This window comes from Ylistrum balloti, unplaced genomic scaffold (assembly GCF_031769215.1).
Source record: "Ylistrum balloti isolate Yb309-2 unplaced genomic scaffold, AGI_CSIRO_Ybal_v1 Utg371860, whole genome shotgun sequence".
Lineage (NCBI taxonomy): Eukaryota > Metazoa > Mollusca > Bivalvia > Pectinida > Pectinidae > Ylistrum > Ylistrum balloti.
The window spans coordinates 1-16310 of record NW_026782921.1 but is presented as its reverse complement, the minus strand read 5'-3'; the positions used below and the strand labels follow the sequence as shown (position 1 = coordinate 16310).

Here is a 16310-nt window from a genome sequence, read left to right as displayed (position 1 = left end):
TATGGAAGAGATATTGATATGAAGTAAGTGCACCTCCCCATCTAAATTCTTTTTTTTATCACTTTGGATTTTCCTAAGTCACTTCCTAGGTTTAAAGTTGGTGCCATTAGCATCTCTAACGATTCATAGGAAGGCGAAATTTGTATAGAAAGGTGCTATTCGCTTCGGTGTATTTTGTACAGTATTGTGAAGTATATATCTCTTAAGAGTAGGACTAAAGGAAAAGTGACAAACACCGTACCTTCATAGCCTCTATTTGTTCTTATCCGATCCCTAGAGTGAAAACAAAATTCACCGTATTTAAAAAGTTTTCCGACACAAAAATACAGAATTTGCTGAATGCATATACCGCCGTTTTATCATCATTGCTGTTTGACTATTGTGTAACTATTTCCTTTAAGCAACTCCAAAGATTGTTGAAAAGAGTTGCAAATACCAATGTAAATGTACTAAGTTTCTTTTCAGCCGAAGAAAAACTAAGAGAATATCGACAGGTAAGACATCAAGAAAATAACAACATGGCAACATACTTATAATCCAAATTCTAATTCTATGAAACTAGGGCAAAACCAGAACAAAAGAAAGATTAAAGGGAACGATTGCATCGTGAATTTGACAATTTACCTGTCCGTACTGTCGTTTTTTTTTGACATCATAAATCTATTCCAGTAATACGCGTCCAACGAACGTTTGTTGCTCAGAATTCAGTACCAACATTGAACAATACTATCGTTGTTACTTACTAGATTCTTATATTCATTATTGGAACATGGTACCACTGGTATGGAGCTATTTAGTTGGAATATCCGACCTAGCGGATAGCTCGATATGGAATCATATGCAACGAGCTTCTATGATCTATTAACAGATTTTACATCCTAGTTAATTGAATTTACATAAGTCACAGGTAACTCACGTGTCGGTCAGCATGCATTGTTGATCATTGCCATGGGATCTCCACATATGGTGTTGGTCAGATATGCTATCTTGTTGAATTCCTGTGTTGATGTGTATTACTTTCTTTTCATTTAATTGTTTGAATTCCTTGCTAAACTTCATTGCTAAAACATGTTTGGGTGTTATTTAATAAGAATAAAATAATCGTTGTTAATCAATCACAGTTTACCTGTTCTCGTTTGAGTACTAAAAGCCATGCCATGCATATGCAATTAATCCTTACTAATGATAAAGAAATAATTCCCTGTCCTTTTAGCCAGTTAATATTCTTCCTATTCATAATCTTTCCTTCTATATCGATAATAAAGATTTAATGATAATAATGTATTCAGTGAAATATCTAGGGTTCAGCGAAATATAATTAATTAAGTATACCGTACTTGCTCTACTGCGTTTACAGCCAGAAATAACAATATCACATAACGTTGAAATTGTGAGAACAAATGCAAAATATAGCTCATAAGTACCTTGTATATGACTGGCATACATCTAAAATAAAATTGTTATTATAAATTAAGATAGTATTGTTAAAACTATCAAAGGAAATGGTCTGAAAAAAAATCAATCAATCAATAAATATGGCTTGAAACAGGTTCGTATTCCAAGACTTAAGGAGACTGACGATAAGCACACATCCATACACAAACACATAAACAAATACATCAAACTGTCAACGCACATGAACAAAATATACCAAACAAATGCACAGAAAGCATTGCAAAACTTGGAAAAATATGCCATATGTTCATGCAGGGATTGGAATATTCCATAACAAGCTCGGGACAAATACGGAAACACATTGATACATAATGACAAAACGCCAACCACAAGGCTGTAATATAAAACAACACCAATGGCTACCACAGCGCTATCTTGTTTATTGCTGCTTTAGCTGATACCAAAATGTCTATGTTTGTAAAAAAAAAAAAAAAAAAAACAAACAAACTCGCATGTAATTAGCAGCTTTCAATACAAATTAGGAATTAGATCGAGTAGAGTCAAATAATGAAGTAATTGCATCTTACAGCAGTTTCGTTTTTCTGAGATATGGTAAAGAAAAGTGAAAATACAGAATCTTAATTCAAACTCTACTTCGATGAGACTATGAGATATGAATAAAATAAAGATTTATACAGAGACTCATAATATGTACGTGGATAATGAAATCAGTAATGTCACGATCTCAGGTGATAACAAGGTTAACAAGGACAGAACCACTTGATATACTAAAAAGTAATAAGTAAACTTCCCAATGATTCACAACCACATATTTTTGCCACCGGTTACCTTTCCTTGAAAAGGAAGCTACAGAGGACAATGAAAAACATCACGATGCCTTAGAAATAAATTTATGTGTCATGTATACCTTTATCTAACTGACCTTAAAACACATTGCATAATACAAAGATAACTTCAAAATTCATAAAACATTGACCAGCGTCCACCTACACGTGAGGACTGTCCCTTTACCTGATAACAGTCACGTTTACACTACACGGGGGACCACATTCGGGGATTATATTACTCTTTATGTAACAAATTTTAAAACTGAAATGGTATAAATATTAGCTGAAAATCTCAAAACGTCACTGTAATCTCTAACACATCGAGACGACGATACAATTTCCTTTCAAAATGCTCCGTGTATTCTGTCTCACCCTCGCTCTACATATGGTGCTTGGCCGTAACCTTGTACAGGTGTTACAGTCGTCGCCAAGCGAGTCTACACTGGTCAGTTTGGTACAGAAAGCTGGTTTAGCCGGTGCCTTGGGACAAGGTCAGTAGTCATACAATGTAATGATCTTTACAGTTGCTATATACATGTTGCTTGACTTTTCAGCACAAGTTATAAGACGTTCCTTTATTTTTGATAACGTATTTCTTTTTATAAAACGAAAAAAAGAAAATTTAAAAAGATGATTGTCTTAATTTCTTCGTTTCTTACAATAATAATTAAGAAATAATTTTCACGCATATACAAATTGATTATAAAGTGCCACTACGTTTTAGCAATACAGGAAAAAAATGTTTAAAAAAAGACTTTATAATACATTTTGCTATGGCATATAAACACAGGATATTTTAACATGTCTTGCCAATTACAGGAACCTTTACCATTTTCGCTCCTTCCAATGCCGCCTTTGCTAAGTTGCCTGCCGACCTTCTAGCCTCACTAAACAGTGACGTAAACGCACTCGCAAACGTTTTAAAGTATCACGTGGTGCAGGGATCTATTCAAAAGAAAGATGCTTCCAACGAGGCTCAACTTGATACACTGGCTGGTAGCAAAGTTCGTTTGAACATCTACAGCCATAATCATGTAAGTAACTAATGCTATCACAGCAGGTACTTACTATGATAGTATACATGTATAGATGTTTCAGCAATTGTTATTTGCCTTTTGGTCAAATTTAACATTTAACATTTACTGGTACTAACTTTCTATTTTAAAAGATAAGCCAACATACGGGAAGACTATCTACTAAAACTGAGAAATATGTTAAATGTTATGAATAATTAATTCTCCCTTTTTAATGCATGTCCGTAATATTTCTTACATATGCCTCTTCTTACAAGTATCGCTATTGCTTCAATATAAAGCGTAATCCAAAAGCCATTTTGCTGGATTCCTTTGACTTCCTTTTGTTGAATCATATAAGCCTGAATAAATTGCTTCCTAAAATGTAAGAAATGTGTATATTAGGGAACGCGGAATGGTGAGACTTTACATTTAGATACACTTATATTCGTAATAATCAACGTGCAGAAAGATTTACAAAACACCTAAATAATATTACCATTTTGTAAGTTAATGGCCGTAGCAACTAGACAACAACGGATTAAAATACATCGTGACTAAATTAGATTATCTGACCACACTGAGCAATGATACAAAGTTCACTTATCCAAATAAAAGTTCTAGCTAATTCCAGTCATTATTCATGTTTCGGCTGCTCTGTGTCTATGTTGGTTCAGTTGTTTGATGTTTTGACGTTTGAAATAGTGAAGCAAAGCTTCTAAACGATCATGCTCAACAGACAAACCCTCTAATATTTGTTACAAAATGGCTTCATTCAATTAATAAACAAATACATTTCTATTAAATTAAGATAATAATCACGTTCAAACATCGTCTGCTTCTTGGCTTACGGAATACGATAGCGCGTCGAGAGACTCGCGTCGTTGAAAAATTAATCGACAATAAATGTTCGTTATTCAGAGATGTTTTCTGTTCATACTTACGAATAATTTCATTGAATATGCATCAATGCCAAGGTTATGTCATAGCAAAATGAAGAAACAATAGAGATTGAAGCGATCTGTTTCGACTCAAGAGTTCAAAGCTCAGCTGAAAATTTTGATACACTTTTACATCATACGTATTATTTTTTCTTTGCTCTCTCTATTTATTGTATAAAACTGATGATTACAAAACATATTACTAAAACTCGTTCCCCAGCTGTATCAAGTGTCACATGACCCAAGTAATATTCAGTTATATATATGTATTAACTCATTAGCAGTTCACTTGTTAATATTATGGTGATGAATATAATCATCAATTGATTAGTAAACATGAAAGATTGATATATTGCATGTAGTTAAATTTGTATTGGTCATCATTATTTACACTGTACTGTAGTAAATAACGTAATTGCAATAATCGCGGCTTCTACAGAATACAGACACACTGTCTTTAGATTTAGAGGCTGTTGGAGAATACACATGCCATGTATCAGCTGTACACGACTAGAAGATTAATTATAGGTTAAAACACCAAAATATGTAACATCTAGACATGAATTGTTTGAATTGTTGTTTCATTTCGAGTTTGTAAACCAGACTTATTTTAGAAAAAGACGTTATCCGTCGTGATATGTACATACTTGCTTAGCGTTTAATGTTGTCCTAGCAATTCTTGATTATTTCTTCAAAGATGTGCTCAGACAACTTGAATTCCATTACAGATACTCTGTAAATATAGACAGTTTTTTTTCTCATGTAATATGTAGATCAATTCATGGCAACGTCTTAGTAAAATATTCCATCATCATCTTTTTCTCAACAGAAAGTAACTGTTGAAGGATCTACTATAACGAACTTCGATATCGAGGCTGACAACGGATATATCCATGTTATCGATACAGTAATGCTCCCACCAGAGGGCAGCATCGTCGATATCGCTTCCAGTACCCCGGATTTATCTGTTTTGTTATCGAAAGTAAAACAAGCTAATCTGGTATCTGCTCTACAAGGTAAGTTTACTTCCGTAGACATGATAATATGTATATTAGACAGAGCTGTATTTAGCGGGAAAATTATGTATCTTGAATAAAAAGAGGACTTAAACGATTTAAGTAAAGAGAATATTATCTCAGGCTTTATAAACAAGATAGAAATATAAGTGATATTGAAAGTATAACAGGCTTATATATGTATATGTTATAAAGTACAATGATAAATGTAAACCAAGTTAAATCGTACGAGTGTTTGAGATTTTGGCAAAACGTTGTATTTATTAAGTTGATTTCCTTATTCTTAAAATACTCCAAGCTTTTAACATTATGGATATTATGTTATATATGCATTTGTCTTTCAATGTATAGAAAGATTATCAATCTTTGAAACATTGAAAAACTTTTTACGATGTTTTGATTTTGTAACATTTTTGTAAAAAGGGGACGCTCTCACTGTCTTCGCTCCAACAAATGACGCATTCCAACGACTGGGATCAAGAGTATTGAACAACCTTGCCTCAAACCCACAACTCCTTAAGGGTAGGATATATCTATAAGCACAATAAAAGTAGGATGAAATTCTGCCAGGTATTTTTTGGTGAATTCTTTCTTTTATTGACCGAACCGAAAGTCTTCCATATATACATATAATACAAGTCTTCGTCTATGAATTATAAATAATATTGACTCTAGAATCTACATATTGTCCTAAGGAATGATCAATATCTTTACATTTCTTTGGATCAATCTTTACTCAGTGGCAGCTTAGGTTTCAAACTTTCAGCCTGTGGCATCAGTAACGAGTCATGGGAGGACGAGATAGTTAAGTAGTTCAGTTACTGCTTTAATTGGCTCTATCATATCTAATTCTAACTATCTATCGAAAGGGCCAATTTGCTTGTGCGTGCTTTGCACATTAATAATTATACATTTCGGTGATCAAAATATCAAAACTGTTCTTGATGTATTGAATCCTTAATTAGAATCAGTGAAGAGGTCAGCGGTAACACATAACCTTAATAAATCTGTTTTTTTTTTATATATTTAGCGGCGCTGATATAAGAGCATAGGAACTTGTTTTGATAATGTTTGTATCTTTTGTAAACTATGATATATGACGTAGACTTTTCATTAATTTGATGTAAATAGAGGAACAACAATAGGAGTTACATGTTAATTAGGTATCGATTGTCTGCTACTGATACTGATGGTTTACTCTGTACGATTTTTATCTAAACCACGATCATTATCTAAAGGGAATTTGATAGTGTACCTGTCTTAAATTCCAATGTAAAAAGCTTATTGTAGGATTGATAGAAAGAGGGGATGGATTGCATCTTTATTTAAGTATTATTGTCTATATCACACATTCAATTCTTTGTAATGAATTGGATTGGTTTTCTTTAACTGTAGGCCTATACAGATTTTATCATGCATTTATCCTGTTCCACAAGTTTGTGGCGCTGGTAGATTATGTCATGGTAATACTTATTGCCCAGTAACAGTGATAAATGATGCACTTACATTCAGAAATCCTGGAATATCACGTGGTACCACACACCGAGTATTCCGCCGGCCTCTACGGAAGGGAACATCTCAGGACACTGGATACTCATCATGATGTAGTCAGAATCGGAACTTTAGGTATGGCAAGTATATATATTATTGGCACATGTCATATTTGTTTGTCTTCTGAAACTGTCTCCTTAGACAGACCTTCTTTAAGACTCTAGACAAATTATGTATGACATGTAACTTTGTCTTTGTTATCTCAAAAATAAACTGCTAACTCGATATTTCAAAATATATAAACTTTATATTTGTTTATTTAGTTATCACACAGTTACAACACAGTCTACATTTTCTGATACTAAACTATTAATAAAAACATTTTTTACAGGTTCGTCAGTCCATGTGAACACCGCTAGAGTAACAAAAGCTGATATCGGAGCCACAAATGGAGTTGTGCATATAATAGATCACGTGCTTGTTCCCCTGAGGTTCCTCGGAACTGCAATATTTGGGAAGAAGTAGGAAACATATATATCATTATGTACACAGCCATACCTCATCTTCATTTTTTCTCATTTTTGCATTGTAAATATTCTTATTTTTCTTAATAAAATTAAAGAAGTTTCTTAAGATTTTTCTTACTTTCATAAAAATAAAGTGACAGTAGTTATCAACAACTTTATGCACAAAAGTAGGGCCTGTCAACGTAGCACTTACCTCCCTTGAATCGGATGGGATATAGACGAGTGCTATGACACAATAGTGTTAAAAAGCATGGTGCGGAAAAGCTATGACCATTAACGTGTAGCGAACAGGACTTGGAACAGGAAACTGGTCGGTACCATAGCTTGGCCATTCAAATGTCCAGGAGTAAGCGAGTGTTGGTAATTTCATCACTTAGGTATGAAGTCCATCTACTTGTCACATAAAGACGATGTATGCAGTCTAGCTTCCCCCAAGTTCTTGAGTTAGATTTACCAATATAAAACGATAAATATAACATGTCAGATACATTGTGACTTTATGGTAAAATATGAACAAAGAAAAGATTGCAAGGAGGCGTCAGGGAGTTGAAGTAGACGTAGCGGATGGATGGTCAACTGTTACTTTTAATGGTATCTAAGTTCTCAAGATGTAAACCGCCTTATCCCAACGATACCACTGGACGTACTTAAGATCAAACTAAACGAACGTTCTTATCACACAATAATTCCCATTCTAAATGTAACATTTTACCGATGCGCTCTTCTTGTTTAGCATGGACAGCTTTCCACCAAGCTGTATAATAAATGATTTCAGCTTCGTACATGAGATTAGTAGTTTCAGCAGGTTTAGAAACTATACCTGGTTATTTTATTATCATTCCAATAGTTGGTTAATCATTAGTGCCTATTGCCATTGTAACTTTCATATTTGTGACCATTATGTTGAAAAATTGCAACAACACGTTTAAAAAACATTTGACCTTATTCATACCCCAAATTATGAAACAGTCGTCTAGAAAACGATTTCAATTTCTTAACTAACAGGTTCCATAGATCTCAAATTTTGTAGCAGCGTACATTTTCCAAATAACATAACTAGCATAAGCAGGAGTCATTTTTGTTCCGTTGCGTTTCCTTTGATCGGTTCATAATGTTCGCTGTTAAATGAAAATGTGTGGTTTCTAAGCAATAATTCTGCTGCTTCTAAACTGAAGTTCTTTCTTAATTTTCGATGTATCAAAGCGAGATGTTTTTTCAATTCAACATTCTTAGGCATTCACTTTCATTTCACATGTGATGTTGGTATATACAGTTGTGGTAAAACACAAAGCACCACATCGTCGCCATCACGCACAATACAACAATACGACACAATCGCATATTTTTTGCGGTTAGGTTAAAAGGATTGACTAATATTAAAGATTGAATATCAAACGAAAAGCTCGCTCGTCTAGATTTCATTCAATATCTATCACAGACGTATTAACCACTACAGAATCGTACGTCAGTGCGATAAAACCGCACAACATTCGTCCAGATAAACAATAGCTCATTTCGCGAAGTTTTCCCATCGTGCGCACATCGTGCAGAAATCTTTCACAGAACCCCGTCATGTGACCCTGTGAGATATCACAACTGTAAATTAATTACAACTGCAGTTACAAGTATGACATGGTTTTCAACTCTTTCTGGATGATGGCTCAAAAAGTCCAAATAATCTCGCACGTAGTTTTAAGCTTCAGTACAGAGTACAATATATCTTATAAAATACTTATTTGTTTTTTGAAAACTAGGGCCTTCCCCGGTCGGTATGAGTATGTAATCATTAGAAATTTCCCGATTTTGTATTTTTGGAAGGCAGTACAAACATTATAAGCGGCGATAAGTAATTATGGTCATGTAAGAGTTTACATCTCTTCGTTCCTTACTTTTTGTCGTTGGTTGATTAAATCTTCCCGTAGAACTTTAAAATCATCAATATTTTGGTGACAAGTTGTTTGCTTTTATAAAACTGCGTTCATTACTTTACTGTCAGCTTCTTTCATAACAATATTATTATCGTTCCCCATTTCAACGAAACTGGCTTTTCTCTGTAGTTCATTTGTTTAGTTACTGGCTACAGTTAGGTTTATTTTTCTTCGAAAAAGTGATACTTTTTGGGTGTATTCGTTCCGCTTCCTGTGAAATTGCCTTCTGTATCTCTGTACCTGTCAAAATATTTGAATTTAACGAAAGCTGTTGATCATCACGTAGACTAGACACATTGAACTGTATTATATAATAATCAATGTTTATTCTACCTGTTGCTATTGTAGATATTTATCCCAGAATCTACCTATTATCCAGATAATTCACACGTTGAAACATTAAACGTTTATGTCAGCAGTGTAGCATACCCTGGAATATTTTCCATTGGCTCCACAAGTCAGAAATCAATTGTGATATCATAACATTGACAATGGCATTACGTCAAGAAAATGGCCGCCTCAGTTTGATCTTACCATCCCCATTTTGACTTCAAAATCTGTTAAAATGTAATGTTTACGTTTAATGTGATTAAAATGTATCTTAAATTTGTTTTCATTTCGAATGATAATTTTTTGTCAAGACTAAAAAAAGAAAAGCATATATATATATATATATTGTGCATCGGTCAGTCATTAAAAAGATAACCAACTGGTTAGTTCGCTCACGTTTTCATGTCATTATATATGATGAAGGAAGTTGCCTGGCATTTAAGAATGGGAAAACAGTGAACTCTAAAAGTGACTTGAATTGCTAAAGCAAGAATATGATTCATGTCATTATATGCCCAACTTGTAGAGAACAGGAAATGCGATGAGTGAGAGAGTTCTAATACATAAACAACAAATATGTTTACTGGAAACGCGTAACATTCTACTGTGTACACACTTAGACAACTTATCCCTTTTTAACAAGACGTCAGATACCGGTATTACAAGAAGACTTTGCAAGGAAGATATGTTTGTAAAATTATTTAAACCGTTTCTAAATGGTCTATTTATTGACCATATAGGTAGTAACGTAATTATCTCCCCTACTGTTACTATTGTCATAATGTCGTTTCCAACTCATTAAAACAATCGCCTGAAGATAGTCGCTAGGCAGTAATATGAAGAAAATATTAACTTGTAAATATTTATATGTATCTCTGAGAATAGAACAAATAGTTACAAACACTACCGTCATAAAATCTTTCGGTTCTCATTGGGTCCCATGAGTAAAAACGAAATCCAACGTATTAAAAAGGATTGTATCTAATATATATAGTGAATTATCAAAATTCGACACAAAGATACAGAACATGCTGAATGGTGTATCAAACTGCATTACACCGCCGCCTCACCTGCGCATAAGTGGTAACTGGAGAAAATTATGGAAATTCGACATTGAGTTTGGAATCAAATGAAATCGAGTTTAACATGTTAAAATATGAAAAAAGAAGGAAATACGTTTACCATATTAGTCAGTATGATAGGTGTTGAATTATCAAAAAGGACGTGATGCTCACGTTCTCAAACGGATACATAGTTCCATGTACTTTCAAATGTAAGGTGGTTGCGATTTAGCTTAACTCTGTTTAGGAGTTTGATATGAATGACTGTGATAATTTACAACAAAACGTATGCCGTAACCTAAATGTTTTGTTCGTTTTTGTTTTGCTGGTGGTTTGTGGACTGCACGTTTTGTGCGAGACATGTCCCACATAGAATCATGCTCAAGGTAGTTGTGAACATGAACCTTATCAGTAAATGAACGAAATGGTATTATCAAAATATGTAAATATAAAAGTAAAAGGCTGGAGACAAGGGTTCTGCATTTAACTATATATTGCAAAGAACCTAGAAAATATCGGAATGTTAATGGGATCTTCATTTAAATTCCAACATTTATGATCCAATATAAAAAAATAACCAATAAAACTTTTTACACGAATATTCCGGAAAAAGTACAAGAAAAATAAAGTGTTCTGGTATTTCATAGACGACAATCGCATAGTATATTTTTTGTCAATCACCAATGTCACTTTCCCAAATGAGAACAAGCTATGCAACATCGGAACCAGCCGAAACATTAACTAACATCTAATATGTATAACCCCATATCATACACAGAAATAAGATCATAATATCAACCATTAAACTTTCAAACATTTTTCATTCAAAATATTCCGGTTGTCGTAACGTACTGAGATGACTTTTGTTTATATAATTGATACGGGAAGCAACAACAACACTGACCATCTGAAATCACTAAAACACTGAACATAATAAATATGTAATCATTATTCAAGCATGGTTTCCAACTTCTTGGGCAATTATTGGTATATTAGTGAAACTTTAATATGGCAGGCATGATATATGTTGTGTTCTGTTTGAAAACTTTGTTCACGTTAGTCACATGCTACTTACTCACGTGCCGGTCAGCATGGATTGTTGACCACTGTCATGGGTTCTCGTCGTATGGTGGTGGTCAGATATGCAATCTTGTTGAATTCTTGTGCTGATGTGTGTTACTAACTTTCCTTGGCACCGTTTAATTGTTTGTCCTACATACATACGGACTGGATGATATAGATGAACACTATAACAACAAGAAACATTGCTGAATAGGAAGGAGAAAAAATAAAAGCACAAGGCATTTATACTTCGATGTTTTGCAATAGGTAGAATGTCATACAATATTCTAACTTACTTATCGTAACTTAATTGATGAAATATTCTTGAAGGTATTTATTTATTATAAGATAATCGATGTCAAATAATCACAGGTTAACCTGTTTCTCATTTCAGAGGTAAAAGCAATGCCCTGCATATGAAATATATCCATAAAAAAGAAAAAAAACAAAAATACACCATTGCTGGACAATCATTCCGTCTATTTATTGAACTAAAATTCTTACCATTCATTGTCTATACGAATGGATGTCATAGTCTGTACTTCTACATACAGCTCATAAATACTTTTTTGTGACAGAGAGACATCTAAAATATCAGCATTATGATAAAGTAAAATTGTACCATTAAATTGGGATTAGATGCGGTTTTAATTGGAACATGACAAATTTTGGTCTAAAACAAAGAAAAAGTAAATAGATATCGTTTTAAACTGATTCGTTCTCTCAGGCTAAAATATACCGAGGATAGGCATTCATCTATACCTACAACTTCATCAGTGCAAAATATCAATACATAAGTATAAATATAGCAAAGTATCAAAACACATAAACAAATACATCAAACGTTCAGCGAAAAAATACCAAACAAAAATGCACAGAAAGCACTCCTGGAATATTCAACATTAAGTTCGGGACAAATACACAAACACATTGATACATTAATGACAAAAGCACCAAACGCAAGGCTGTAATATAAAACCTCACCATTGCCTACCAAAGCTTTATAAAGCAATTCTATTTGTGAGGTCATATATAGATTAATGATAGCATTAACTGTCCTCTTGAGGAATTGACCAGCGTCCACCTACACGTGAAGGCTGTCCCCTTACCTGATAACAGTCACGTTTATACTACACGGGGAACCGCACTCGGGAATTACATAACTCTTTATGAAACAAATTTAAAATGGTATAAATATGAGCTGTAAATCGCCAAACGTCACTGTGATCTCTAACACATTGAGAAGACGATACAACTTCCTTTCAAAATGCTCCGTGTAGTATTCTGTCTCACCCTCGCTCTACATGCAGTGCTGGGCCGTAACCTTGTACAGGTTTTACAGTCGTCGCCCAGCGAGTCTACACTGGTCAGTTTGGTACAGAAAGCTGGTTTAGCCGATGCCTTGGGACAAGGTCAGTAGTCACACAATGGAATGATTTTACAGTGTTTATGTACATGTAAAATGACAAAACGAAAGTTAAAAAAGATGATATTGTCTTAATTTCTTCGTTTCTTTCAATATGAACTTTTCATGCATAAACAAACTGATTATAAAGTGCCACTATGTTTCACGATACAGGAGAAAGAGATTCTAGAAAGCTGTATGATATGTTTTGCTATGACATATAATCACAGGATATTTTAACATGTCTTGCCAATTACAGGAACCTTTACCATTTTCGCTCCTTCCAATGCCGCCTTTGCTAAGTTGCCTGCCGACCTTCTAGCCTCACTAAACAGTGACGTAAACGCACTCGCAAACGTTTTGAAGTATCACGTGGTGCCGGCATCTATTCAAAAGAAGGATGCATCTAACGAGGCTCAACTTGATACACTGGCTGGTAGCAAAGTTCGTTTGAACATTTACAGCCATAATAATGTAAGTAACTAATGTTATCATAACGGGTACTTACTACAGCAATTATTATTTGCCTTGTGGTCAGATTTAACTTTTAACAACTACTGGTACTAACTTTCTATTTTAAAAGATAGCCAGCATATGTGAAGACTATCTACTAAAACTGAGAAATATGTTAAATGTTATGAGTAACTGATTTTCCCTGTTAAATGCATGTCTATAAAATTTCTTCCATATACCACTTCTTGTAAGTATTGCTATTGCTACAATATAAAGCGTAATCCAAAAGACGTTTTGCTGGATTCTTTGGACTGCCCTTTTATTGAATCATATAAACCTGAACATATATATATATAAATTGCTTCTTAAAATGTAAGCAGTGTGTATGAGGATATTAGGAAACAGGGAAGATTGAGAAAGTATATTTAGTTAAACTTATATCGGTAATAATTAAAGAGAGGAGTAATTAAAGAAGCATCTAAATAATATTACTAATTTTAATGTTAATGACCGTAGCGACGAATTAGCAACGGATTAAAATACATCGTGACTAAATTAGACAATCTGACCACACTGAGCAATTTTACAAAGTTTACTTATCGAAATATACGTTCTATCTAATTCCAATAATTCATGTGTCGGCTACTCTGTGTCCGTGTTGGTTCGGTTGTCTATGATGTTTAAACGTTTGAAGGAGCAAAGCAAAGCTTCTAAACGATCATGATCAAAAGATAAACTTTCTAATCTAATATATCGATTGTTTACTACTCTTTGTTCAATAAATAATTAATTTCTTTGAAATTAAAAGAATAAAATAATTACGTTCAAACATCGTCTGCTTCCTGCCTCACAGTAATAAGACGAGGCGTCGAGAGACAATACATTTTTATTGATCAAAGATGTTTTCAGCTCATACGAATTATTTAATTGAACATGCATCAATGACAAGGTTAAGTCTTCGCAAAATGAAGACACAGTTGAGATGGAGGCGACCGGCTACGACCCAAGAGTTCAAAGCTCAGCTGAAATACTTTGGTACACATATATATTAAACATGATTGCTTTCTCTTAATATTGTTTTCGTAAAAAACTGATGATTACAAAAATCAATACTACAAATCGTTTCCCAGCGAAGAGAGAAATATATGTAATTATTTTTCATAACATCTTTCAGCCAGACCGCAACAGAATACAGACACACTGTCTTTAGATTTAGAGGCTGTTGGAGAATACACATGCCATGTATCAGATGTACACGACCAGAAGATAAATTATAGGTTAAAACACCAAAATATGTAACATCTAGATATAAACTGTTTGAATTGTTGTTTCATTCCGAGATTGTGAACCAGACTTATTTTAGAAAAAGACGTTATCCGTCGTGATATGTACATACTTGCTTCACGTTTGATGTTGTCCTAGCAATTCTTGATTATTTCTTCAAAGATGTGCTCAGACAACTTGAATTCCATTACAGATACTCTGTAAATATAGTTATGACTTGGAATAGACAGTTTTTTTTTTCTCATGTAATATGTATATCAATTCATGGCAAACGTCTTAGTAAAATATTCCATCATCATCTTTTTCTCAACAGAAAGTAACTGTTGAAGGATCTACGATAACGAACTTCGATATCCAGGCTGACAACGGATATATCCATGTTATCGATACAGTAATGCTCCCACCAGAGGGCAGCATCGTCGATATCGCTTCCAGTACCCCGGATTTATCTGTTTTGTTATCGAAAGTAAAACAAGCTAATCTGGTATCTGCTCTACAAGGTAAGTTTACTTCAGTAGACATGATAATATGTATAATAGACAGAGCTGTAGTTAGAGGGACGATTATGTATCGCGAATAAAAAGAGGACTTAAACGATTTAAATAAAGAGAATATTATCTCAGGCTTTATAAACAAGATAGGAATACAATTGATGGTGAAAGTATTACAGGCATATATATGTATATGTAATAAAGTACAATAATAAATGTAAAAGTTAAATCAATCATGCGAGTGTTATTTATTAAATTGATTTCCTTTTCTCGTTGCTTTTAACATTATAATATGTTATATATACATTTTGTTTTTCATTGTATCAAAACATTATCAATTTTTGAAACATTGAAATACTCTTTGCTAGGTTTTTAATTTGTAACATTTTAACAAAAAGGGGACGCTCTCACTGTCTTCGCTCCAACAAATGACGCATTCCAACGACTGGGATCAAGAGTATTGAACAACCTTGCCTCAAACCCACAGCTCCTTAAAGGTAGGATATATCTATAGGCAAAATTAAAAAAGGGTGGAATCTTAGTGGGTATTTTTGGTGAATTCTTTCTTTTATTGACCTAAAGTCTGCTATACATACATACATACATACATACATACATACAAACAAACATATATACATACAGACAGATATATAATACAAATATCTCGTCTATTAAAATATAAACAATATTGTCTCCCGAATCTATATATTTTCTGAGGAATTATCAATCTCATTACATTTTTTTATCAATCTTGATTTTCAAATTTTAAGCTCATATCATCAGAAACGAGTCGTGGGAGGACGAGACAGTTAACTGCATTAACTGCATTATTTGGCTCTATGATATCTAATTCTAAATACGTATTAAAAGGGCCAATTTGTTTGAGCGTGCTATGCACATTTCGAATAATAAATCAAAATATCAAAACTATTTATTATGCATTGAATCCGAATATTAGAAGAGGTCAGCGGTATGTATATCAGCGCTGACACAGGAGCTTAGTAACTTGTTTAATTTTGTTTGTGTCTTTTGTAAACTATAAAATATGAACTGGGCTTTTTATCA

At 33.6% G+C, this 16310-nt stretch overlaps 1 protein-coding gene across 1 annotated transcript; it reads left to right on the top strand.

Moving 5' to 3' along the window:
- Positions 1–2592: 2592 nt before the first annotated feature.
- On the top strand, positions 2593–15742 carry LOC132563781 (transforming growth factor-beta-induced protein ig-h3-like; the record flags this gene model as incomplete). Its single annotated transcript, XM_060228533.1, has 10 exons — positions 2593–2734; positions 3063–3281; positions 5031–5213; positions 5637–5735; positions 6726–6848; positions 7105–7178; positions 12856–13024; positions 13277–13495; positions 15072–15254; positions 15644–15742. Coding segments are annotated over exons 1-10 (1510 nt in total), but the record flags the coding sequence as incomplete, so codon positions are not given.
- Positions 15743–16310: the final 568 nt, after the last annotated feature.